Below are 25033 nucleotides of genomic sequence, written 5' to 3'. Positions count from 1 at the left end.
ATAAGGAATTCTGTATTAGGGCAACATTAATAATAAATGAGTGTTGATCCTAGTTGAGCGTTATTTAAACACGCTGAATGGAGGCAGCAGTCTGCTGGGACCATCTTATGTTGTCAAACGACTTCTCCCTCACCAGCGCTGCTTCCAAGTAGTGGTAGGGAGACCGAAGTGTTGGATTTTAGGGGGTGTCCTTGGTGGGTGATTGCTTGCAGTGATGGTTGAGTGTAAGGAGGAACAGGAGTGAAAGGTTCCTGCCTTGTATTTCTTCCAAGGCTGCGTTCAGCTTTGCCCTTCTCTGTGCTTTTTCTTGCTGCTCCACGCTTTTCCTCGCTTCTTCCTTTTGGTGTCCCCCTGACAGCCATCTCTCGGGGGGCGAGTTCCTCATCCTGCCTCCCTCCTTCAAACCCTTCCACAAAAAGATCTTCCTGCGTAGGGCTGCCAGGGAGTGGTACGCACACCAATGTCCTTCAGGTGATGCTCTGACAAACCTCTGACCTTATGAGAGCAAGCCAAGTCTTTTAATAAGTGACCTTTTATTGTCTTGGCAATGGACTGTTGACTTCCAGAATAAAAGCAAGAGATCAGCTGCGTCTGTTTCTTGAAAGCTTTTCTTCTGGAAAGTTGAGTTAAACTCTTTGAGTATCCGTACACAGATAGGTATATATATGTATAAATAAAATAAAGAGCAGCAGTAGCATCATCTTTTATTTAAGAATTGCCCAATGGGTGAAGAAAATAGTTTGAAAACAGGCATACAGATTTCCAACTTAGCCGTGGCAGCAGAACGTGAGAATTGTGCTTTTAGACAAGAGAAGCTTCATTGTGGGGAGCATGACTCATAGGATTCTTACTTCAAATGGTCCAAACCCATTAACTTGAAACACGATTGTATTCTGAAAGACCAGATTTCTGGCAATTGTCATAAATTGCTTTCCATCTCAATGTTTGGTTAGTAATGTGGAATAAAAACCTGAGTTCTGCAGCACAACAGGCTTTGTTGCAAAACCCCGTACTAAGGCTGCAAGCCATGCTGAATTCCTCCCCGCCTGGTTCCAGGGAGCATCGTTTGCTGTGCTCCCCTCCCCGCACCACCCCCAAGTCGGTGACAGATAAGATCGGTATTGATCCTCGGCATCCGCCAACGGTAACCTTTGAAGGGACAGGTAGTGTATGACTGTGGAATTTTATCTATCAATATCTGGGTAATAGAAAGACAAGCATGACATCTAATCCCAACCCGGGTGACAGATCATAAATCTGCGCGGGTGTGGGTACTGGCAGGGGCAGGGGCGCGAGGGGAGGGGGCGCCGATGGCCGCCAGGAACCACTGTGGGCTGAGAAACCTTTCGGCCAAAAGCTCTTACGTAGGTTTTCATCGTAGAAAAAAAGGCTTTTATTCCTCAGATCAAAGGAAATGTTTTAATTCGATTGTTACGTGGGATGCGGGCTGACTGGCCAGCCCTTGCCAGGCTGTACGGCACACGCACGCGGAGCCCTCGTTAGCGCGCTGTCTGTAACGAATGCGGTGAACGCCTGGATTTGGAGGGTTGCCCCTGCAGAGCTCCGTGGGATGTGGGGCACCCCCAGTGCCCAGCAGCCCCCGAGACCCCGACACCAAGCATCTTAACAATTCAGGGGGAGCACGGTGCAGCAGAGGGGCCGCTCTCCTCTGGGCTCGGTACCCGGCTGCCGCCTTACGCAGCATGTCACAGCCGTTTTCCGTCTCTGTACCGTCTTGGTTGCAGGCCGGTAGCAGGAATTCCCTGATGCCATTTCATCACGCAGAAGTTCTTACACATGCAAAGCAAACACAGTCTCTGGTGTCAATTCAGAGCTGTTGTCATTTTTTATTCTTACTCTTTAAGCAACAAGAGCCATAAAAGAGGCTGTAGCATATTTTTTTTTCCTCCAGAAATTTAATAGCTGTGCACAACTTGCTGGAATTTGCAGTATATTTTTCTGAAGTGTGTGTTTCATAACATAAATGTGCTCCTCACAGTAAGTAATTTTTAGCACAACCTTGCATGTTCTCCCTGAAACACGGAGAGTAGTTCAGCAGGAAGCGTGAGCTGTTGCTCCGCGAGAGCTGGTGGAAGGAGTCGTCTGCCTCGCGAGGTGCCCGGTGCTGAAAGGTGCTGAAAGTGTTCACACGTGCGCGCGCTTGCTAAAATATGTACTGAGAAAGAGGGCGAAGAGGTCCGTGCAATTACAGAGGTCGCAATAAGGCCTGTGACAAGAAGATGAAATAGCTGGCACTGAGGATGCTGAGCGGCAGGGGTGGTTTCAACTCTTGGTGTCGGGGAAGCTCACAGAAATTGGCTGTGAAGAGCAGAACCCCTGTGGCAGCCAGCCGGTCCTGCTCACGGGATCACCAGTGGGGATCCACTTGGATTGTGCAGCCAGTCGTCCAGAAGCACATGCAAGTTCCTCACCCGAGGTGTGATGGTGAAGCTGGTGGGACAAGCAGCTGCCTTCAGGGGAGAGCATCTTCCAGCACCCCTGCTTCTGGGGACGTGTGGCGAGGGCATTGCTGATCTTTGCTGCTGTGGTCACGTAGCATGAAGCTCTAATCTGGTGCCTCCATCTCTTTTTCCACTTCCTCTTTGGAGAAATGAGAAACTCTGCACAAAATTGTTCTCTGCTAGGAAAGCAGAAGCGTTCTGTGTTGCCAGGGAGTGGTTCTCGCCTTGGCAATGCGCTGCAGTGGTGGACAGCGATACCTGGATTTTTACAGATCCACGATGTTAACATTTTGGGAATAGTTCCTGTGAATGTTAATTGCACCCACCCCTCTTTTTTTTTTTTCTTTTCTTCTTTTGTTCCCCCCCCCCCCCCCCGTAAATGGGAACTGATGCTAACTAACATCATCAGCTGGTACCAACACTGGTAGCAGCAGAATCATCAGCAGTGTCCTTTCTCAAAGCAATTCCTTTAAACCTGGCTGCAGCGGTGAAGAAAGAGTAGCACACCTTAAATCTGAAAGTAAAAATACTAGTACAAGACGAGCGTTACCGTGTCAGTTTGCTGTGGTCTCTGCTTCAGAGTGAGAAGCAGAGCTGTGATACCCCCTGTGCTTCGTGGCGCTTGGGCAAGGGCTGCTCAGTCTGGCTCCGAGGCGGCACTGCCGCCGCCTTGCTGGAAAGTAGCTGCCGCTCTTGGTACTCCGTAAATAGGGATTTTCATGGGCAAAACTCAATAGCAGCATACTAGAGGTTGCAGACTGCACAGCAGAACAAACTTGAAAAGGAGATTTTTCTAGAAGTCTATTTGTTTGTCACAGTTGCTTCTTTTTGAAGAGCTTTCTGCCCTGGGAAGTGGAGTTGCATCTTGGCCACACTGAGTGTGTTGCTGGCCACGGAGATGATGCTGAAGAGGCAATAGGAGCTACTTGAATGCAGGAAGATCTTGGAGATGCTTGACTCGGGGGTCACAAAACCGGTAATTAGATCTTATTAAAGGAGAAAGTTGCCATTCCAAATAAATCTTGCGGAAAACAAAATTTTCCTCTTAAGGGTGAAGGATCAAATTAAAAGAAGACTTGTTCAGAGAGCTCACACGTGGCTCCTGACTCCGTGGCATCGGGGCGTTTCCGTTAGGAATTACGCATGGGTGTACGTAACAGCAGGCCACTTTTTCTCCTGCCTTCCCTTCGCCCTAAGGTTTTTGCAATAAGCTTTTTTTATGCAAACAGGTGACAACATCCCTATCTCTGTGTACTTGAAATACGTGCCGGTGAATGCAGACTGGTGTTCTTACTGTGTGTTTTTAAGCATTATGGTCCGGACCAGCTCCTTTCCATCGCTGCCGGTACAGGACCTGTTCAGCTGCAGCAGCGCTCGTCTGTGACGAAAGCCACGCTGTGTGCTTGCGTGCTTACGGGTGTTTTGTAGGCAGCCGGATCTAAAATCGTTACCGTTCTTTTGCCTGTGAAAAGATGTCATGAAGTTAACTCCGTAGGATGCGATTGCCTTTTCTTGCCGGAAAAATCAGAAGAATGGATTGTCCATTCTTCTCAAAAGTTCAAGTGTGATGACTGTAGTTTTTTTGAAGTCTCAAGATTCCAAGACCAGATGCACCGAGCTCCAGCAGCTTCTTCCAGCGAGGCATTGTCAGTTCTCTTCTCCCTCCTTGTAGCAATTCTGCAGAGAAATTAGATGGCGATTTGATTTCCTCCTTTTCCCCACTCGAAAAGGTTCCTGTATCTGATCACAACAAAAAGTCTCTTTGGATCCTGTAGCCTTCCCAAAAAGACGGTTCATGATGTTTATTTTAAAGGGATGTTATCTCCATGATGGATGGAGGGAGTGTATGAACTGCTCCGTGAGAGAAGTAACAACGAGAAAAGGTCCTGGAGTAGGTGGATTGGTAGGTGTTTGTAAAACCTGCTTGATGTTTATCTCAGCTTTGGCCGGTTATTTAAACATCACATTCCTCTTGGATAGCTGAAACTGATAGATGAGTTTTGACATTCAAATTGCATTAATTCTGTGGATTGATCATCGTGTCAGGTTTTTCCTCGAGCACCTGGACAAATAGTTTGTGTATCTGTGTGGGTTGTTTCATTTGACTCAATTTATTAAGAGGGATTTTGTTGACATTTATGGGCTTACATAGTTCAGGTATACTGAAAATTACTCTTCCTTGGAAAACGTTTGTGTCAGTAGCCTGTGGACTGAGTCAGCAGTGCTGCTGCTTGTGATAGAGTACCTGTGGCTCGTGTTTAGTTAGAAATTGAAGGATCGTGCTCACGAGCACGTATTTTTAATCTTTCCCTCTTTCCTTCCTGACACTTAGCTCTATCCTGGTGTGCTACAAGCAGAGAAAGAATTGATTTTAAATGTGACCGCTGCATATAAGCCAAGGTCCCTGGGCTGTGTCCGGCGAAGGGGAACTTGTTTGAAACACAATTTACTTGTCTATGTCTGTCTTTGCAGTCCTGAAAGCAGTTAGACTAAGGCAGAAAGACAAGTGCAATAACCAACTGTATTGGTTCCAGCCAAAGCTGTTCCTCAGGCGTTGCATCCCACCACCTTACCCCTGGCTCCAGCAAGCATAAAATACAATGTCGTTTGTTACACTGCACAGAGATATTCCCTAAATGAGGCCAGAGAATTGCTTTGGGAGACACACATTTTTTCCTTCCCCTAGCACTGCGGATCCCAGTTCCAGCTGTTACACTTGCTCCCTGATGTTGTATACTTGCGCTGTGCACATACGGCAGTTCAGCCGGAGGCTGGCTGCGTTCGTGTTCCTTTTCCCCTCCTTCGAATCAGTGCCTCATCCTCAAGGTCAGGATGATCAGGACTCTGAGTCAGGTGCTGGAGTCTGTCCGTGGTGCGTGTCCCACACTGGGCAGGGGGGTTGTGCTCTGTGTGGGATTTGCCAACAAAAACCTGTTGCCTAATACGAGGGCAGCGCACAGCGGCGATTACAGCCCGCTCACGTGTAATGGATGGAAGTCTGTCCTGTATCATTCTGTTGGGTTGTGTTTTCCCTATTGCCTCTACTCATGCCCTGCCCCTCCCCCCCCCCCCAAAAAAAAAAAGTATTGCTAATTGGCAGGTGATTTAAAGCTGGGTTTCGATAGTAGCTTTCCTTTGCTCCTCTCAACTTCTGCAATTGTACGTTGGGTCCATACCCACCCCTCGTCTTTCCTTTACTGTTACAATATACTGTAATGCTATAAATGTGTCTACTTTAATGCTTCTCAAAATACTTACTGCCAGTAAATATTTACCAAGAAACTTCCTGAAATGTTGACATGAAGATGGGTCTAAAGAGTTCTCACTTCACGTTGCATTTTTATTTAATTTAGAGTTTGTAATTGATGCTGTTCATGGAAATAACTTTCTTGTCTTGGTATGGGAGCAGATATGAATACAGATACCCAAAAGCATTAACATGTATGGTCTGGTGCTTTCAGTTAAGCAAGCAAATTTAGGTCAGCAGAGCAGGAGGAGCTTTGCAGACAACAGCTGGATCAGATGCCCTTTGATTCAGAATAAATACACAAAGTCCGTGAGGCTGGAGAGGTTGGGTGCTTTGGGCCAGAGATTCAGCGTGTCCTTAGGTGCACCCTGCCTGTCATTAACCCCAGGCCCTCGGGGAGAATAAATGCCGCCTTGAGAGGGATCCTGATGCCAGCCTGGACTGAGCTGCTGGACTTCTAAAGCCATCACTCAGCGGGCTTAATGTAGCAGCATCCCAGCATGAAAAGCTTCAGTGGCTTGAACTTAAAATAATTTATTTCTAAATTACTTCTACTGTAATTCTTATTAATTCAAATAGGCTTCTAAGCTGATGTAAAATTCAGTAAATGCAAGGAACAGTTTAATGAATTGAAAATAGGATTGAGTCTTTTAAAGTAAATGTAAAAAAATATGCTAGCAATAATTGCTTAGATGGAAATCGAATCTTAATAGCTTTGTTAATGATTTGTAGTGAATATTGCATTTATGAGAACATATCAAGCTGATCCTTGTGCAAGAACCTTGTTTTGAATGGTTTTGATAAAATTATTCCCCAGAAGCAGTTAGTAACATTTAATATTTTTGCTTCCACTGCTTTTGAGATATTTGAATGTCGTTTAAGCTGGAGCCTGATGTGGCTGTTGCAGATCAGTTCCACGCTGTTCTGACGCGTCCGTCCATGGTTTTTCTTCAGCGAGGCGAGATGCGGCACAGGCGGTTGATGCGGCGCAGGCGTTGGTAGCGTTTGGGCTCTGCAGCCTCACTCCGTGGGCGACGGGTCTGGGGACCTGTCCCTGAGTGCAGAAGGGCACATGCACGCCTGCGTCCTGGTGCTGCGGGGGGCATCAGGCAAGGCTGGAGTCGCTGGGTCCAGTGCTACGTAACGGGTACAACGATATGTTGTCATTCTTTAATGGGTTGTCCTGTCTGCGGTTGTCTTCAGTCAGCTTTGGGTATGGGTCGTACCCGGACTGGGTATGAAGTATTCCACCACTCAGACAGTGAGTTTGTTTGGATGAGTAACACGGTTGTGCTCCTCACCTTCCACAGAATCAGAGACTCCTTTAGGTTGGGAAAGACCTTTAAGATTGTCAAGGTCAACCGTTAACCCAGCACGGCCAAGCCCACCACTAGCCCATGGCCCCAAGGGCCACATCTACACATCTCCTGAATATCTCCAGAGATGGTGACTCCACCACCTCCCGGGGCAGCCTGGTCCAGTGCTTTGATCAAGTAGGTTACATTATTTGACAACCTTGTGTTGTTACTGCAGTTGGAAATGTTCAGGAACACTATGTTAAGGGTACTGGTAGTGTGGTGGGGTGGCTGGATCCTCATCTGATCTGAGGGCTTTGAGCATGGTCAGCTTGCCGAGAGGAGAACAGGAGCCAGGCGGGTGTTGGTGATGGGCTTTTCGTACCTCTTGCAGTGAGCCTGGGAGCTCTTCTCTGGTACGGCTGTTAGCCTGTTTGATAAGAACTTTTCATGTTGCTGTTCAAAGTTCATCAATCTGGAGAAACAAAATTTGTACTAAGAGGGCAGAAAAACGTGCCCAGACTTCAAGTCAGTGCCGTGAGGTGTGGAAAGGTGCCTAACAATTTATCAATCTTTTTCTTTCCAAATGATGCAGACTTGCTGTCAAACATTCATTTCCAAAGCACATCAATTAATAAATGCAAGTCAGGAAGAAAGAAAAATGAAAAGAATGCAGGGCGAGAGAAAAGCTAGAGTATAAATAACATCCCTGGATTTATTCTATCAAAATCTTGTGTGTTTGTTTTTCACGGCTAGCTTGGGAGCTGGACTGCCTCCCTGCCGGCTGCTGTGCAAAGGCAGCAGAAGGCTTCTCCTGGCCACCCAGCCCTTGGCCAGCTGCCCACGCACCCTCGCCTCGCTTGGCAATTCCCAGTCAAGGTTCCAAACTCTCCCTCGCTTGGCTTTGCCCCCTGGTCCGTCAGACCTGTGTGTTGGAAAGCAGACCCCAGCTGTGACCAGAAGGACTCGGGTTAGTGCTGCCCTGGCTGGGCTCCCTCGGGTGGGCTCCGCTGGTCTGGCCTCGGCTCCACGCTCCTCCAGCTCACTTCCCAACCTCGACGAGATTCCCGGTAGTTACGGGAAATCTGAAATGCAAAGCGCTTTTCTCAGATTCCCCTCCTCTGCATTCTTTAACATGTGAAGCAAACTTCTCAGCGTGCATGTGATGTAACGATTCGATTCATTAGGAGGAGAGTTTCTGAGGTGATGACCTGTGAATGATTACAAGGCTCTCACAGCATAATTGCATCGAATTCTTTTTTTTTTCCCGCCTCTGGACATTAGTAGCACCTACTGATTACACAGAGTGAGTAAAAACTGGTTCCCTAAAGTCTATCTGCACAAGTCAAAGGATAAGTGCTTCTTACAGCGAATTGTTCTTTCAAGGTAATTCAACAAAATTTGTCTGTTGAGAGAGGAAGTGAATTTCTGCCTTTTCCATGCACGTGGCGTGGAACTTGCTCCCCGAGGCTGCTGTGAGTATTAAAGCATGGAGGGGCACGGGGCATCTGTCCCTCATCCTCCGCCTTCGGTCATGCTTTAAAGTGCAGCAGGGAGGACGTGCTGGGATTACGTGGCCGCTTTGCAATAAAAGCGTGTTCCTTGGCGCAGCCGTACGCGGGCGTTGTGCAGACAGTTGCCCGTGCAGTGGTTCTTGTTCCTCTGTTCCCATCGCAGAGCTCCATGCCAGTTACTCCCCTTTAGGTTCGTGGGTGGGCAGTAGTGGGGGCGTGGGGGGGGGGGGGGGTGTTCCCTGGCATGGCTGCTCACCCTGCAGGTAATCACACCCGTTCGGTGAGGTCCACAGCAGCTGCAGCGACAACCGGGTGTGGCTGTGCACAGTCTGTTCGCTTGTTAGTGGGGTGAAAGGGTGGGGGTCCCGGTTCCATGTGACCCCGTCAGACTCGCCAGCGGGGATTCCTCCACTGCCTGCCCGAGGCTTGTTCCCCCTGCAGAAGACACGAGTCCTTCCTCAGTTAAGCTGGTCGGACAAAAATTCCAAGATCGTTTCTGCAGAGGGGCCACCGGGCGTGTTGTGCAGGAGCGCTGGGTGTGTGGCTGTGGTGGAACTTTTCCTTTCCACGTGGACCATGCTGACGTTCCTTCTGTGTTTGCTCTCTCCTGAAGGTGATGGTCAGAATTTGGTGACAGAAGACGTGACGGTGGTGGAGGGAGACGTCGCCACCATCAGCTGCCGCGTCAAGAACAGCGACGACTCGGTGATTCAGCTCCTGAATCCCAACAGACAAACGATTTATTTCCGAGATTTCAGACGTAAGTTTTATCTTTTCTTGTTTGATAACTTTTCCTGTGCCTTGCTCGTGCTCAAGAGAAAGCATCTGCAGAGTTCTCTTCTTTTAATGTAATGCTAGACACTTAAAGCTTAGTCAGTTCTTTGGAGGGTAGATGAGACAGGCAATCATAATCTTTCTCCTTAATGGAAACCTTGACGGTCCCCTTTAAAAGTCAGACCATCTTACTTTGCAATAGGAATTGATTGTAGTAATTCAGGGTGAATTGCAATTGAGTGCCAAATATTTAGCTGACACAAACAAATTGAATAGGGCAACAGCGAGAAAGCACAATGTTCTCAGAGGTAATCTGTTTGGTTCAAAGACTGAAAATTTCAAGACAATCTATGCTTCTGTGTAACCAAAACAAACTCTCCCTTCACTGCCGTGTCCAGTGGATGAGCCTGGCTTTGTTTCCTGCTGCGACAGTGCCACAAAGCCTGGTGGCTGCAGCGAAATGCTTTAAACTGCGTCTGTGTTGCTGCGGAGACGGGACGCAGCGGTACGTTGTGCCCCACGCTGCAGACACGTGGCCAGCCGTGATCTCTTCCAAGGTGTTGTCCGATCTAAGGGTGCAGGGCTGGCTCGCCCTGCTGGCATCACTGTCCACAGAACTTGTGTTCAGCTGGTGAGACTTTAAATGCTCTGTTTCCAAATATTTAACAGAATTTGGGCAGCTGTTACTGGCCGGGAAACAGATTTTGAACTGTACTTTTCCCAGTTCTTTTATCTTTCACGCCGTCCCCAGTCCCCTGACCGCATATGGTCAGTAGCGGGTCCGCATAGAGGTGAATTCTCCCAATAAGCGTTTTACCTGCGCATCCCTCAGCCGTTTGATTTGATGCTGCGCCTGGTGATTTGCTTACATTGATTCTTTGTAATGACCTGAGAACAGCAGTACGTTAGAGGCCCCGACTCAAGGGTAAGGAGCAGGGTGGAGGCTGCAGGCAGGAGGCCGCCCGGTGCTTGTCTAGGTGCTGCTGCTGTTTTGTGTAGACCTTTGGCTTTGCTGCGGTGTGATAGGGGACGCCGAGTCTCTCGCTGCAGTCACTAAGGGTGTGCTTGCTCCGCAGCGCTGAAGGACAGCAGGTTCCAGCTGGTGAACTTCTCCAACAGCGAGCTCCGAGTGTCCTTGACAAATGTCTCCATTTCCGATGAAGGAAGGTACTTCTGCCAGCTCTACACTGATCCCCCCCAGGAAATTTATACCACGATTACAGTGCTCGGTAAGGACCTGATAGGTGCTTGCGGTGAACACTGCGATCCCTGGCCGCACAGGGTCAGCGGGTTGGGTCTCCGCGTAGCATTCCGAGAGCTCCAGCCACCCAGAGACAGCTGCAGCTCTCCGGTGACGAAACGCAGCGAGGGTTTGACCACGGGGTGCTCTCCCGCTGGAGGCTGGCTCAGCTCTTCAGCAGCTCAGTGCAGCTCGGGGCTGGGACCTGCAGGCACAAGGTTTCCAAGGGCTGCCAGCAGACACCAAGCAGGCTGTCCGGTGGCGTGCCGTGGCCCTCGCATCGCCAGGGATCCTGGTTGCACCCTGAGCCGCTCTTTGTAGGCAACGTCGTATTCAGTGTGATTCTTGGTTCTTCCCCTCCCCGTTTGCCAGCAGTTGTTGGCCTCAAAGTCTGAGCAGAGGTGTAAGCGTGAGGTGTCCCTGCTTCTAAGCCTCTCTTCTGCTCGGGCAGGTCACTTGGGAAGGCTGCAAGGAGTTCCTGCCGTTTAGGAAGCGGGGTTTCATACTGGCCTTGGTCTGCGGGCAGCCCAAGCGTGAGGGTTTGTGCTGCAGTGCTCCGTAAGGGTGCCCCGCGAACCCTTTTGCTTTTCAGCCAGTCTGGACCTGCTGGCATCCCAGAAGGAACGGCTGCCCGGCCCGAGGCTGGGCAGAACGGCACGAGCAGTGTGAGACCAGCCCTTCCCCGCCTCGTATCGATTTTCTTTGGGGCGAGAGAAGGTGTGTTTCCTAGGAAGAAGGGAAGATAACTTGCAGCGGTTGCGTTTTGCTTGGTGAAGAGAGCAAGAAGGTGTCCAGAAAGTAGAAGCTGTAGAAAATGTCTTTCAGTAGTCATCTGATAGGCAGAGGGAAAATAAATCAACATGAGTGCTTCGTAGCATGGTCAAACTGCTCACCTTACGAATTTTGTGTTTTCAGTAATCAGAAGATTCTGATCACATACTGAATCTTTTCTTCCAGAACTTGGGGATGTGAGAGATTACATTTTAATGACGAATGACAGCATCTTTGCCCATCTGTGATACTCCTTACAGGCAAATACTACCAATAGCATCGTGGCAAAGCTCCTGCCGTTGTGTAGATGCATACGTTTTTGCACGTTTGTCAGCTGACTTACGTATTTGGTGAGGTCTTGAGTTCACCTAATGGAAAGCGATGGCTTCCTACTAATTTCAGCAAAATTCTGTTTTTGCATGGGAAAGAACGCAAGGTCTCTCACTTGACATCCTAAGTTTGTTCATTCGCTTCGCAGTCACTGTTTGCAGAGCTGAAGTGAGTTCTGCCTGCTCCGCTCTGCGCCCAGGGCCACGCAGCGCGGTACCGCTGAGCTCTCGCCCCCGCTCCCTCGGGCGCCGTGCAGCCGCCAGACCGGTGCGGTTACCGGTAACGGCAGCGCGTGCTGCCAGAGCCATTCCTGATTAGCAGCAGCTTTTAAGACTATTAATAGGAGAACCTGGGTCACAGAGGGCGACTTCATATAAGATCTCGCTCACTGATTAGCTTAAATCTTCCTTCTTTTATTTAATGAGATTTGTTTCTTAGGTTTTATACGTTGTTTAATGATGTTCATAAGCAGTTCTGCTAGAGCTATTACGTTTATCAACATCTTCAAAGTTTTAGTGCATGTCCCAGCATTCACAGGAGTAGGAAACTCTGCCAGCTCTTCTCTCTAATCATGCACATGTAAGAATAGTTTGTCTGATTTCATGTCCCTGCTAACGATGCTAAGAAGGTGTTTGAAATAACAGCTTCATTTATTCCCCTGTAAGCCAGCACTGCATGTCTTTCAAGTGGGAGACAAAATGCAGTCTTTTTGTCATTTTGTTTTGGTTTTTTTTTTAAAAACATGACCTGTGCTTCAGAATTCAGGGGGAAGTCTGTTTTCTTGCCTCGGACTTCAGCTCTTCTTGAGGAGGATTTTCAGCGTGGCCGGCGTGTGCCTGCCCTAAAGCAGCAGCTGTTTTCTCCGCCTTTATCACACGCTTGGGCCAAAGCTGAGTTCACAGAGCAGGCAGCGCAGGTGAATTCGGGTTATTAGAAGACTAAGGAGGGGACTTTTCATCATAGCTAGCCTTGGTGCAGAGAGATCGTGTACCGCAACGCTGCAGATGACATGTCTTTCCCTTCTTCCATATTAGTGACTCCCTAATTAGGAGCAAAAATGAGCAGGGGCGGGGGAGTCAGTGTGCGGCTGCCCCCCCAGGAACACTTTCCCCACCACAGGTCTTGTGGTCATCACTTGGACTTCAATATGTCATAAGTTCTGTCCAAGAGTAGTTTTGCTCGTCTGCTTCCAATGATGCTCGCTTGGGAGAGCCAAGGCAGAGCTGAGTTCCGAGGCGTCGTTTCTGTAGCCGGTATTCGGAGAGAGCTTTGTGCTCCCTTCCCCCCGCCCTGGCAGCATGCTCCCCCCACCGCTCTCCCGTGTGCTTTAATGTCTTCTGTGACATGATATGTAGATTTATTCATGCTTAATTGGAACATGTGAAAATCTCAACTATGAGGCCCGTTCTGTTCTTTTTAGAGAAAAGCCACAAGTGACTAATTAGTCCATTTGATCATCTGGATGGTATTTATACATATTTGTTCTTCATTAGCTCAAAAACGTGTTAGTCACATTTGAACTATGCAGTTGCTTAATCATATTGATCAGAGCAAAGTTGAGGTTCCTTTGGAAGTTTTGGGTTTTTTCTGAAACTGCAGCTCTGTGCTGTACGGACTCTTGATGTTCATTTTTTTCCCTGGTTTTTGCCTCATTACCGGTGCTTTCACAGGGAAGAGATTCCTTGTTCCTGTGTTGTGATTTTGAAGCTAGTTTGTCAGATTTCTGGATTGTGCTGCAGTGGTCGTTACCCCCTGAAGTTACAGCCTGTTTCTCAGTATTACTCAATTATTTTTCATTTAGCATAATCTTCCAGCTTGATGTCTTCTCCTGTAGAAGGTGCATGTCCAGGGAGGGGGGCAAGTCGCCATCCTGCAGGAATCGCCCTGCGCTGTGAGCGCCTGTCGCTGGCTGCAGAGCCAGCTCTTCTCTTGGGGATGCTTTTGCACTTGGTTTGTGGTGGGGTGATGGGGAGGCAGCATTGTTCCAAAGGTGGTGGCGTTCCACGTCGAGCTCATGCTTGGCGGCTTTTGGAGCGTCTTCAGTGAGCTTGATGTTTGCTGGCCTGCTTCCACTCCTTACGGCTGAGGCTTGAAGCTGAACAGCAGGAGAGAAAAATTGCCTTGCGAGGTTAGAGGCACGGTAAGAAATTTACTTCCAAATGTCAGCTTTTGTGTTTCCTCTCCTTGTCAGAAGCAGTCAAGAAATGTGCACGGAGTCAAGCTGTATTTTTTAAATAGTAATGCACACAAATGCGTAGCGCAGAAGACTAAAGCTTTTCCTTGGAATGGTGCCTGCCTGGGAGAGAGAACAGAAAGTTACAAATTTGATAAGTAATAATTTGCGAAACTACAATGATTATTAGGTGGAGAGTGAAAGCGCTTAACGCCGATTACTGTGAAACTGCCTATCAAAGGATTTGATCAATTGAAAGATCAAATAAATCCTGGTTGCTAAGTTTCCTTTAGTAGATTTTATGGGTATTCCTGAAGGTTTTGTCTTGCATTAGTGATCAACAAATGGGTTTCTTCATCGCATGTGTGTTGTGTTGTCTTTTCAATTTGTAGTCCCGCCACGCAATTTGGTAATTGATATCCAGAAAGAAATCGCCGTTGAGGGAGAAGAGATCGAGCTGAACTGCACTGCCATGGCCAGCAGACCAGCCACCACCATCAGATGGTTCAAAGGAAACAAAGAGCTAACCGGTAGACATATCCTCTCAGTCACTTGCTTTTCTAGGCGAGCTGAAATGATTTATGTAATGCTGGGTATTTGTTCTCTGTTGCCACTTTAAGGGAAGGGGTGGAAATATTATTTAAAAAAGAAAAGAAAAAAAAAAAAAGTAGAGTGAGCTGCTCTAAGTGTCAGCTCAAGAACAAAGGAATATGTGGGCAGACAGATTATTCCCTAACACAGAAGGGCTGAACTCCATTTGGTCCTCTGCCTACCTGCCAGGCTCCAGTACAGGGTTCTGGAGTTTTTTCTGTAAGTGCAGGTGACCTTGAGGAGCCCCAGCGCTGTGCGCTGAATTTATTCCTGCAGTGGTTTATGTAGCCTTCTGCCCTGCTTTAGGTACGAGTAGGATCATCTGCGCTTTGGGCTATAAAGATTTTCATTTCACCTTCATGTCTAGCTCTCTTGTTTATAGAGCGTTTTCTCTGTGTTCGCTTGAATATTCATGTAAGATGGGTTTCTGTGACTCCCTGAAGTCTGGTTGCTCCTGGTATTTGCACATTCAAGTCACTGACTCTGATTGCATGTGACGTGTTGTTAGTTTAAGTCTGCATGTAGATGTGAGCCCGGTTGACAACACTTTTTGTGCTTTACCCAGTCTGAGACACTGAAGGGCTCTCCGCAGAAGTCCAGACTCATTACTTCAAATCCACCCCCCTACAAGGGCAAGATGAAAACCTCCCTTTAAATCCAACACCTACGAGCATCCGAGTGGGGCGCATGCTGAGAGTATGCTGATAAAGGCGGAATGCAAACCTGCTGCCACGTGAAGTGGTACCCCGCTGGCTCCCAGCACCACTTGTCATCAGCATGGTGTGCAGATCTTCCAGTGATCATCCCTGTCGGGTTCCCTTCCCCGTTCTGGCAGGCAGCAGTGCAGTAGTACCTGACCCTTCATGCTTGACCTGTCCAGCTTCTTGATTGAGTTTTCTTGTGTTGGCAATTGAATCCCGGCTTTCCTTTCTCTTTGAAGACTGCTGAGCTGAGTAGTAGCTTCTTGCAGTACCCGCTCACCCTGCTGATTCTTTGGATTTTTTTTTTTTTTTTTCAGAGAAGTAGGGAAACTAAAATACTTGGTGGTAGGTTGTGAGTAGCAGGAACGTGCATCTTTGCCGGCCAGAAAGCCTTTCCTCTAAATATCAAGGGCATCACTTTCTGCATCGGTCCTCTGTTTTGCTTCAATATATTATACAGAAATACCTTGTGTTTGAAAGACCTCTGCTAGAAAAGTTGCTATTAACGTTTTGACTGTGAATTTTTCAATAAAAAGCCACAGATAAGAGTATTTGAAAACGAAGCAGAGGTGCATTGTCAGCAGGCACTTGCTGAGTTCCTGAAAAAATCCTTTCTCTCCTGTCTTGCCTGTTCTCCCTCCTGGTTTCGGTGCCGTGTGTTAGGGCACCCTTCAGGCAGCCAGTCCCGGCTGTGCTTTGCTGCAGCCACCCCTGTTCTCTCCTTCCAGTCCAGCACTGCTGAAATGCTTCAGCATATCAATACTACTTTTAATTAAGTTAATCTGTGTAATCACTTTTCTAGCTAATTGTTGATGCGGAGGTGGGAGAGGATTTGTAGCTCACTGATTTAAGAGTTTGGGATTTGGGGGCAGCGTAAGGGGATTGTTAACCGTTGCAGTGAGGCAGCGTGGACTGGAGTTGGCAGCAACCTCACAGAGGTGCGCTGCTTCGTGCACACATACCCCCTTCCCCACAACCTCAGTGGCTGCCGAGCGGGGGCGGTTATTGAGGGGGGACCTCTCCACCCAGGCACGGAGACGGGGGAGGTGAGCTGGGTACCGTTGATGCTCCCTCCCGTGACCACGTCCCGTGCTCTGCCCTCTCCCTGGCAGGCAAGTCAGAGGTGGAGCAGTGGTCCGACATGTACACGGTGACCAGCCAGCTGCTGCTGAAGGTGGGACGGGAAGACGACGGGGTCCCTGTCATCTGCTTAGTGGATCACCCTGCTGTCAAAGACTTGCAGACGCAGCGTTACCTGGAAGTCATGTGTGAGTAGCGGAACTTTTAAATTTCTTAACGTTATAAAATTGCTCTCTTACGGGTTTGGGAACTGTTCGCCACACGATAAAACTACAACGTAAGTGAGGTTTATATCCTGTTATTTAAAAATTGCAAGTTTTGGGTACCACTTCATGGGCTAAGCCATGACTTTTCCTAGCCTTTCTGTGATGCGATAAATACACACCTTCGTTCTCTGAAGAAGTAACTTTCTGTCCACAGAATGTGCGCTGTCAAAGGTTCCTGGCTGGGCTCTATAATTGTCAAAACAGATTAAATCTGAGTATTCTTCTTTTAGCAACCTACTTACCTGTTTGAAAAGTGCTTCACTACTGCCACATCAAAGCGACTGGCCACCATTGCGACTTTATGGGCAAAAACTTGGTGTTGCGCAAAGAAACTCAGTATTGTGAACATACAGCACCAGCTGCTTCTCTGCAGCAGAGTAACATGAATTATGTGAAACCTGTAGTAACACCGCTGGTGAAAGCCAGCCTATTTTCTGTAATGCTTTGAGCATGTTCGGTGTTAACACATTTCACTTCGTTTAGGAGCTGCGCTACTGTATGTGATGTTGGCAAGTTTTATGAGCAGAGACCTGAAAATACCTGTGGTGCCAAACACAGAGGTGCCTGACTTCCAGCTGGTGGAGGTGACAGAGCTGCTGTAGATGCGCACCTCTGCACAGCAAATGGCTTGCAAAAGCCAGGTCAGACAGTCCTCATGGTGAGGCTGGAGTGCCTCACAGAACCGGGGTGCTAGGATGGTTCAGGGTGCTTGTTTTTGTAAGTGTGCTTCAACTACAACATTACGTTAAAAGGAGAAGAGGAAGTTTTGTATTAATTTCATTTCATCTGCTTCATTATGTAGTTTCATTATGAACATCTTGGTTACAATTCTTGTATCTCTGAAACTAGCGGGAAACGATGTTCCCATAATGAGGAAAACAGAAATGATCAGATACTACCTAAATTGGCAGATACTAGATTTCTTGCAACTGTGCTAATGCGTAATTCATTTATGCAAACTTAATGTCCATTAACATTTCTTGTAGAGCTCCATTAGCTTTAATAATACATTAGCACCTTTGTGAGGCTTGATCAAATACTTAACAGGGGGGAAGGAAAAAAAAAAAAATAATCCATCTCCCCTACCATGCAGAGGCATTGAAATCGCACCAGGTTTCTTCCCCTTCGGCGAAAGGGCTTCAGGTGGTCTTTAGGCTTCCTTTCAGAAATGCCTCTGAAATCCTGGTCATTTGATGGGGTAGGAGAGGGCCACTGTTTCCGCAAAAAAATTAACATTTTTGCCGTTCTTAAATAATCTGTAAATTTTTAAATCATTTTCTAAATTCCTCAAACCCCTTCTTGACTACTTTCGTTTGCAACCTTTACAAGGCTCCCCATGCAGTGAAGGCAAAGCAGGTAAAAAAACTGCTGTTACTTGGGTGTCCCACGGGATGCATGCCATCTTCGGCTGATGTGCTGGAGGCTGCTCTGGCGTCCCTTGGGCAGGTTTCTGCCCTTAGCGCTGATTTTAGCCTCCCCTTGGGTTGTTCTGGAGCTGCTTGTCGGAACGGAGCTAGCGCAGAGCCTCCTCGGAAGGGAACGGGGATGAGTGGGAGAAAGGCTTTTGGACTGGGTTGGTTTTGTGTTCTGGTCTGAATTAAACTCCGAGCTTGTTAAAAGTAATTATGTTTATATATGGGGACTTGACCCACGGTAGTCCAGTCGGTTCCTTCGGTGGGCAGCAGCAGATGGCTTGAGAGGGGAGTACCAGCAGAAGAACATGTCGTGCATCATAACCTTGCGGCTCCCAGCAATTAGCAGCTTCGGGACTTCACGTGCTGGAATGCAGCCAGGCATTCGCATTTAATACCTGCTGTTGGACCTGAACTTAGGGTAGAAGAGGCAGTTGCAGAGCAAACTTTTACCCTTGAGCTTCTCCTGCTTTAAGCTGATGATCGTTGGCTGATGGGGGAGCAGGAGCGGGAGGAAGGTCCTCTGCTCTTGGCAGACAGACAGATCAGAGCTCCCGTGGACGTGGGCTTGGCCTCTCAGGGAACTTCGTCTCCTAGAATCAAGTTAACCGGTACATTCTCCGTCGCTTTTTAGATACAGGATTTGCAGGCAGAGGAAAGGACCCCACCTGACTGCTGTTTGTGCTCCCACTGACGGTGATGGTACCCTGCAGGCACACCAGCTGCCCAGTCTCCGAGGCGGTAGCAGTCGTGGTGTTCATCCCACGCTCGCACGTGTGGATGCTGCTGCTCCTGGTGCAGCCGGAGAGGTGTTGCTCCAGATCACTTGGTGGTCTTGCTGGTCGAAGCCTCTGCTGTTAGGTTCTCTCCCCCTAAGTCCTGCGTGTTCCCACCAAGGGCACAGCAGATCTGCCTCTTTGGAACGTCAGTAAGGCACAGGAAAATATTTTTCTCAGCAAACTTTGTATTCCTCTGCACTTAACATATTCAACTCCAGCATGAAATGCGTTGGGGAAGGACAGGAGGAGGATGGATGGGGCCCTCTCAGATGAGGTATTTCTGGTCTGACTAAATTTCAGAGTACGGAGAGATTAAATTTTCTAAGATGCAAACTCAGAAGTTGTGGGCTGGGGTGTTTTTTAGTTTGGTTGGTTTTGTTTTTTTCTTTTCAATGATAAAAATAACCAGAAAACAAAAAACCTGTGTAGTTTGCGAAGTGGGGAAGGGAGGGGCTGGGACATTTGTCATCACAGAATATATTTTTTTCCTCTTATTGAAGCTGTGGCCTGCTGAAGAGAGCAGACCCTGAGCCACATGCCATCTGCGCCCTTCAGAGGAGAGTGAGGTGTTTCCTGAGGTGACTCCCACACAGTCCAGCCGTTTTCCAAGGACACACCACTGTGGTTCCTCACCTGCTGCTCGGGGGCTGCACCCCCGGGAGGGCTGGGGCAGGTGGGGGGTGGCAGATGGCAGGGAGGAGGAGGGAGGTGTTTCTTCCCCCAGGCTTCCTTCCTTCTCCTTTGTAAATATTTATCTTTTCTCTTTTTAAGGTGATTTTCTTAAAGCTAGGTGTCTTAGCTGCCTTTTGGTAGATGAGGACCTTAAGGGTCATTGCCAATCCGGAGCGTTTAGACTTCGGCTTATTTGGAGGTGTCACCCGGAATGTGTGGGGTTTTTTTGTTGAAACATTCTCCTCTGCAAAAAAGAAAGGAAGGTGCAGAACGTTAAGTCTACAAAGTGACCTACTTCCCTGTGGTTGAAAAAACCATTATTTTGAACATTTTCTTCTGTGTTTTAGTTCGAAGACAATGGCAGGCTTTGGGGTTCTGGGTTAAGTGTTTCGGTAGCTTCGGGAGGACGTTTCCAAAGGGCTGTTGGCCACCTCGCCCCGGGCTGGGGCCGCTCCAGGTGTCCTGTGCCGGGAGGAGGGAAGCAGATGGTGCTCATGGAGCGGGACAGGCAGTTTCCAACTCTGCGTGGGGTTCATTGTAACGGCTGGAGCAGCAGCCCCAGCGTACCCCATGCGCCTGCAGCACCGAGCCCGCGGTCACCTGGGCCACCGTTTAGTGGGGCTGGTGTCGGCTGCGCTGCGCTGCCCTGCCTGGCTGCCCCGTGTTCTCTCCCTGGTTGTTTCCAAGCATCTTCCTGTGTGCCGAGGCTGTGGCATCTCTGCGAGGGAGGGCTGGGTCTCTCGCTCCTCCTCTCAAGCACAGCAGGGCTTCTGCTACGGCAAAATAACAGGCGTACCGCGCTGTCGGAGGAGCTGTCGTAGTACGTACCCGTCACTTGTTACTATACCCTCAGCTAAACTTTATAAATAAATAGCAAGTTCTCAGCACACATGCTGGGAGGAGAGACTGTTTTGCTGCCGTCAGCAAAACTGCGAGTAAGGCTGATTCGTGCTGAGCATTAGTTTGTCCTACTCGTGGAGTAAGCTATTTGTTGCATATATAATGCAGCACAGCCTGGCCCTTTGTGAAGTTTGGAGAGAAATGCTTCCACACGAATGTAGGGTGTGTTGTTAAAATGAAATCTCTGCAGAGAAGCACTCAGCCGTGTGTCTGAAACCCTCCTGGTAAAGCTTCTCAAAAGCAAACGGAGTTAGACAAATGGTGCCGTGTATTCACAGTGATGATAACACTTTCATGCTTGATTAATAGCCTAGCCAGCGAGCGTAGAACCCTGTGCAGTGGGCGGCCGCAGTGTGCTGCATCGTGTTGGCTTGGAAGTATCCCCTGATTCTGGCTGGAGTCGCTTTCTTTTTGTGATTCAAATCCGTCAATGAGGGATGGAAGACGAGTGCGTTGAGTCTAATTTTAGAAAGGAAATGAAGCAACAAAATGCATTAAAATATCATTAAGGAATTGAATGGAACCAGATATTCTCAGAGACATTTAAGTTCAGCCTTTGTGGTACTTTTCCTTATCTCATTACGTGGTACTGTGAGTGAAAGTGTCGAAGTCTTGATTTGGCATTTTCTCTGGCTTGGGGTGGTGGGTTTTTTTTCTGCTTTTCTGAAGTTCTAATTAATTGCACATTCATTTTTATAATATCTACACTTGTACTTTTAAAATATGCACTGATGGAATCTGTTACGGCCTCTGCTTTACAATGGAAGAATTTTTTGTGCCCAATTACGTTAAAAACTGGCCATATATATATATATATGTGTGCACTGTCGCATCTCCAGTACTCCTTCTATTTCTGTCAAGCGAAAATATTAATTGCATAGTATGCATTGAAGTGATTAACATCAACGTAATTTATCATCTGGAGATTTCTAAAAATGAATGAAAGAGTTGTTTTGTTCAGTGAGGTGTTGACCCCTTCAGAAACTTTGATTTAAAGCTTTTTTTCTTTTATTTCTTTTTTTTTTTTTTTTTTTTTCTGTTCTCTTAGTGAATATGAAAAGCACCACAATCAGCCAAGTGTTCAGTTATTTGATTTTCTGGGGCATTAGCCACTCTTGTTTGTGACATTTCCCAGTTGGGTGCTTGTTTGCAAGCTCATTAATAAGGTTTTCTCGGAGGAATGTTGTTGGGAGTGAGGAGCATACAGTACAACCAGGACTCTGCCTTTCGCAAGCATTAAGCAGCAGCGTACGCTTAAATTTATTTCAAACTGAAGTGTTTATGCCCAACTTACCTGTCTGGCTTTGGCTTCCCTTTTCCTACAAGCCAAGTGCTTCAGTTGAAGGCAACAGCTACAAAGTTGTGTTTGGGGTCGAAAGGCTCATCCAGGCGAATTGTGAGCTGCCAGTCAGAGGCTTCTTGGTTATTTTAAGCACGGAATCTATTTATTTAATAGATTTCTGTATTTTGGCTGAACATCAGCAGTGCAGACTCTTGTCCTTGCCAAAGCTGAGGAGGAGATGGGGGATTGCCGAGTCTGGGCTCTCTCTGATGCAGACTGGTACCTGATAAGCAAACCTGCTTGATTGTAGAATGAAGGTGACAGTTGTATTTACACTTGCATATACAGTGCTTAATTCTTTTAATATTGAAGAAGATGCTACTCCTGCTCTTCCCCTAGCCTGCCAGCATGGGTAGGATACAGAAACCACACAAAGTCGGGTTTTGGGCCACGGACCAAAGCAGAGGCGAGGAGCTGGGTAAAATAGTGCCCATCTAAAGAAAGGTGTCTAAAGGATTATCTGGGAGATTTTGAAGCTGGAATTACCTAAAGTGGGCAGGAGCTCTGCTTGGCCCGTGGGATCCTTCTCCTGAGGATGCCATCTGTCACCACTTTTGCCAAGAGGTGCACATCATGAATTAATAGGGTAATTATTAAATGGATTTTAAACCTTGGATTTGGTACCTAATTTCACAGCACAGGAAAGAGCGTTTTCAGCTGAATCACTGAAAGAATCAGTTTTATCACTTTCTCTGTCAGCAAACGGTCTGGCATTGCAAGAGGTGCCGAGCCACGTGCTGCAGCAGCCCTGCCCCAGAGCCGCTGCAGGAGCGGGCCCTTGTCCCCTCGCCTCTGCCGTGAACGAACCGGCCATCGACAGTCACGTGCGATTCGCTTGATGACGTGGTTAGCTGGAATTTGGAGCGGAGAGGGAGAAACCCCATGCTGAAACATGCCGAGGTCCCAGATGGCTCCTCCGGCTGCGTGTCCGCTCTGCCAAGCGTCTGTAGGCAACCGGAGCATCGAGGGAACCTCAGCGTTGTCGGACAGTGCCCGTTCCCGCTCCGTGTCGGAGCTCTGCGAGCCCCAGCCAGCTTTCAGGAGCTGGTCTTCCTCATCTGTAGCTTTGCATGGTTTCCCCCCGAAGCAGCATGTGGGAGGAAGGCTTTGGGCTGTCTTCTGACCTTAGCTGGGAGCGCGGCAGCCGCGAGGGGTTGACTGGTTTGTTGCTGGTGAGGGTTAGGAGTCACCTGGGCTTCAGGAGAGAAGTAGTGTTTCCCAGAATGTTTTTGACTGTGTTACTAGCGGCTGCCTCGGTGCAGGGTTGGTGCTTGGAGTGCACAGATTGCTGCATCGTAGGAGCCGATCACTTGCGCAGAGATGGCTGGAGGACCAGGAGCTGCTGTGGTGCTATGAGTCAACTCTGCTGTGGTTGGCGTGGCCCCAAAGAACACGTGCGTCGAGTGCAATGCAGGTTTTCTAGAGCAGCTGCTAGTATCTCTTGCGCACGGTGACGTTACTGGATATGGCCACAGAGTTAAATTTATTGCATGTGGTTTCCTCGTTATGTATTTTCTGATTGCATTTCAGGGCAGAGGCATGAGGACGAGGGCGTAACACCCTTTCATGCCCCTTCTTGCCTTTCCCAAGAAAACCAGCCTTTTATTTAAGTATATGGTCACACTCCAGGGTAACAGTCAGGTCCGCGATGCGTTAGCATCCTGAGGACTGAGGCACAGGGTGGGCGGTTAGAGAAACCCATGTCACTGCTGCCTCCGGAGCGCTGCCTGCACACCGCGAGGAGCTCCAGAGGTCACACCAGCCGTTGGGAAAGAGGCACACAGGGAGAGGCTGGATGTTCGCCCTCGGCTCGGCTGTGCGCACAGCCCCGCTGGGGAGAGGGTGTGCAGCGCAGGGTCCCAAGGTTGACCCAGCTGGAGCATCCTGGTCCTCCAGGCAGGCGAGGAGTTCAGGCTTGCCAAATCCACCTGGTTGACAGGATTTGAGACGGTGAGCTTGCCTGCCTTTGAGATCGTAGGTTGTCCTGATGAAAGGAAACTGGTAGAAGTAATAGGCTTAGGCTTTTGTAAGGCACCGAACTCAGTATAACGTTTTATCTTGGCCGACTAATGAGATCTAAGCATTATCGATGGAGCGCACATTTAAATGGATTAAGAAATCACTAACTGGCAGATCTCAAAGGATAGTCATTAGGGAGTAATCAGCATACGATGGTATTTTTAGAGTGAATATGCTGGCTTGGGTGCTTGGCCCAGTGCTGTTCAGTGCTCCCGCGAAGCATTTGAAGTTTGTAAAAAGTCACTGTTAATAATCTTTGCTGATGGCGCAAAAGCTGCGAGACCAGCTAATAAGAGGAAGAACGAGGACAAATGCAGCTGCTCGGGAGTTTTGGTAACTTCCCAACGACGGAGCTTTAAAACTCGGGGCTTTCAGTGGGTGCAGCCGGGGATGGCCGGGAGAGCCGGAGGGAGCTCTGCTGCCGTGCTGCCAGCGGGGGCTGCCTCTGGCCTGCCGAGCGCTGGCCGCTTCCGCACGGCGTCTCAGCTGGAGGACTCTGCAGCCTCTCCATCACCTGAGAAATTAACGCAGGTTTTTTTGGTTGGGAGGTGGGGGGAAGGAGCATTTTTTTGGCACGGGGTCAGGCTGGCACACGCCGTACCTGACCGGCGGGGCGAGGAGCAGGACGTGCTGTCCCCTCCGGGCAGGCGGTGGTTCCTGCACTGGCAGGCACAGCGCGCGCCTGTTGTAAAAGAAATCTCATCAAATGCAGAATGGGTTTGTAATAAGTTTTTCAAATTGGTTGCTGCTACAGCGTAACCTTTAGACTACTGGTATTTAACCTTGTATATCACTCTTAGCTTTTGAATGAATTTAGCTTAATAAAGGTGCCTTATTAAATTACTAGGCTGGTTTTTTAAGCCGCTAGAAATAGGCGTACTAGGAAATAGCTTTGGGTTGTTAGATCTAATTGGCTGCCAGTGGAGTATGTAGTGGCTTGGATGCATAGATGCAAGCATTTATTTTTATGTAGTAATCCAGCGGTATGATATTACAAAGTTCCAAGTCGAGGATTTTGAGCTGCTGGAACGCAGTTGTGGTAAAAACTCTGCTGCTTCTTGCCTTACATCCTAGGTCACCATCCGAGATAGTCATTGTCCCAGATTGCACAGCCACTGGGGCACGGCATTTTTAGGAAAGCAGGTAGTAGGTGGCAAACTGCTTCTCCAGGCAGTGAAAACCATCATAGCTTTACTGGCATAGGCTACTGAGTGTCGTGATCCCGTGTAGGGATGGAGCTCAGGGTCCCAAAGTGCTCGGCATTTTAGAAAGCTTTGCTAACAGAGTCCGTAATCTGAAGGAAACACACTGAGGTGAGGCACTTAGCACTGGAAATAGAATTTAAGATTGTCTAAAGGCATATCTTTAAAAAAAGGAAAGAGAGATGCACCCACCCCGAATTCTTGGTTGAAGCGAGTGAAATTTTTTTGTATGCTATGAGCCTAATTAAAATTCCGGTTCTCCT

At 48.3% G+C, this 25033-nt stretch overlaps 1 protein-coding gene across 11 annotated transcripts in view; it reads left to right on the top strand.

The window, feature by feature from the left end:
- CADM1 (cell adhesion molecule 1) overlaps positions 1–25033 on the top strand; it is a 167693-nt gene that overhangs the window by 105586 nt on the left and 37074 nt on the right. For all 11 annotated transcript variants that reach the window (XM_040615874.1, XM_040615873.1, XM_040615871.1 and 8 more), the window contains exons 2-5: positions 9132–9278; positions 10369–10521; positions 14199–14336; positions 16211–16366. In XM_040615874.1, coding sequence (XP_040471808.1) covers positions 9132–9278; positions 10369–10521; positions 14199–14336; positions 16211–16366 — 594 coding nt within the window. The remainder of the gene's footprint in view (positions 1–9131; positions 9279–10368; positions 10522–14198; positions 14337–16210; positions 16367–25033) is intronic.

This window comes from Falco naumanni, chromosome 16, assembly GCF_017639655.2.
Source record: "Falco naumanni isolate bFalNau1 chromosome 16, bFalNau1.pat, whole genome shotgun sequence".
Taxonomy (NCBI): domain Eukaryota; kingdom Metazoa; phylum Chordata; class Aves; order Falconiformes; family Falconidae; genus Falco; species Falco naumanni.
Note: the sequence above shows the minus strand (reverse complement) of the source record. Positions and strands in the feature narration are given on the sequence as shown.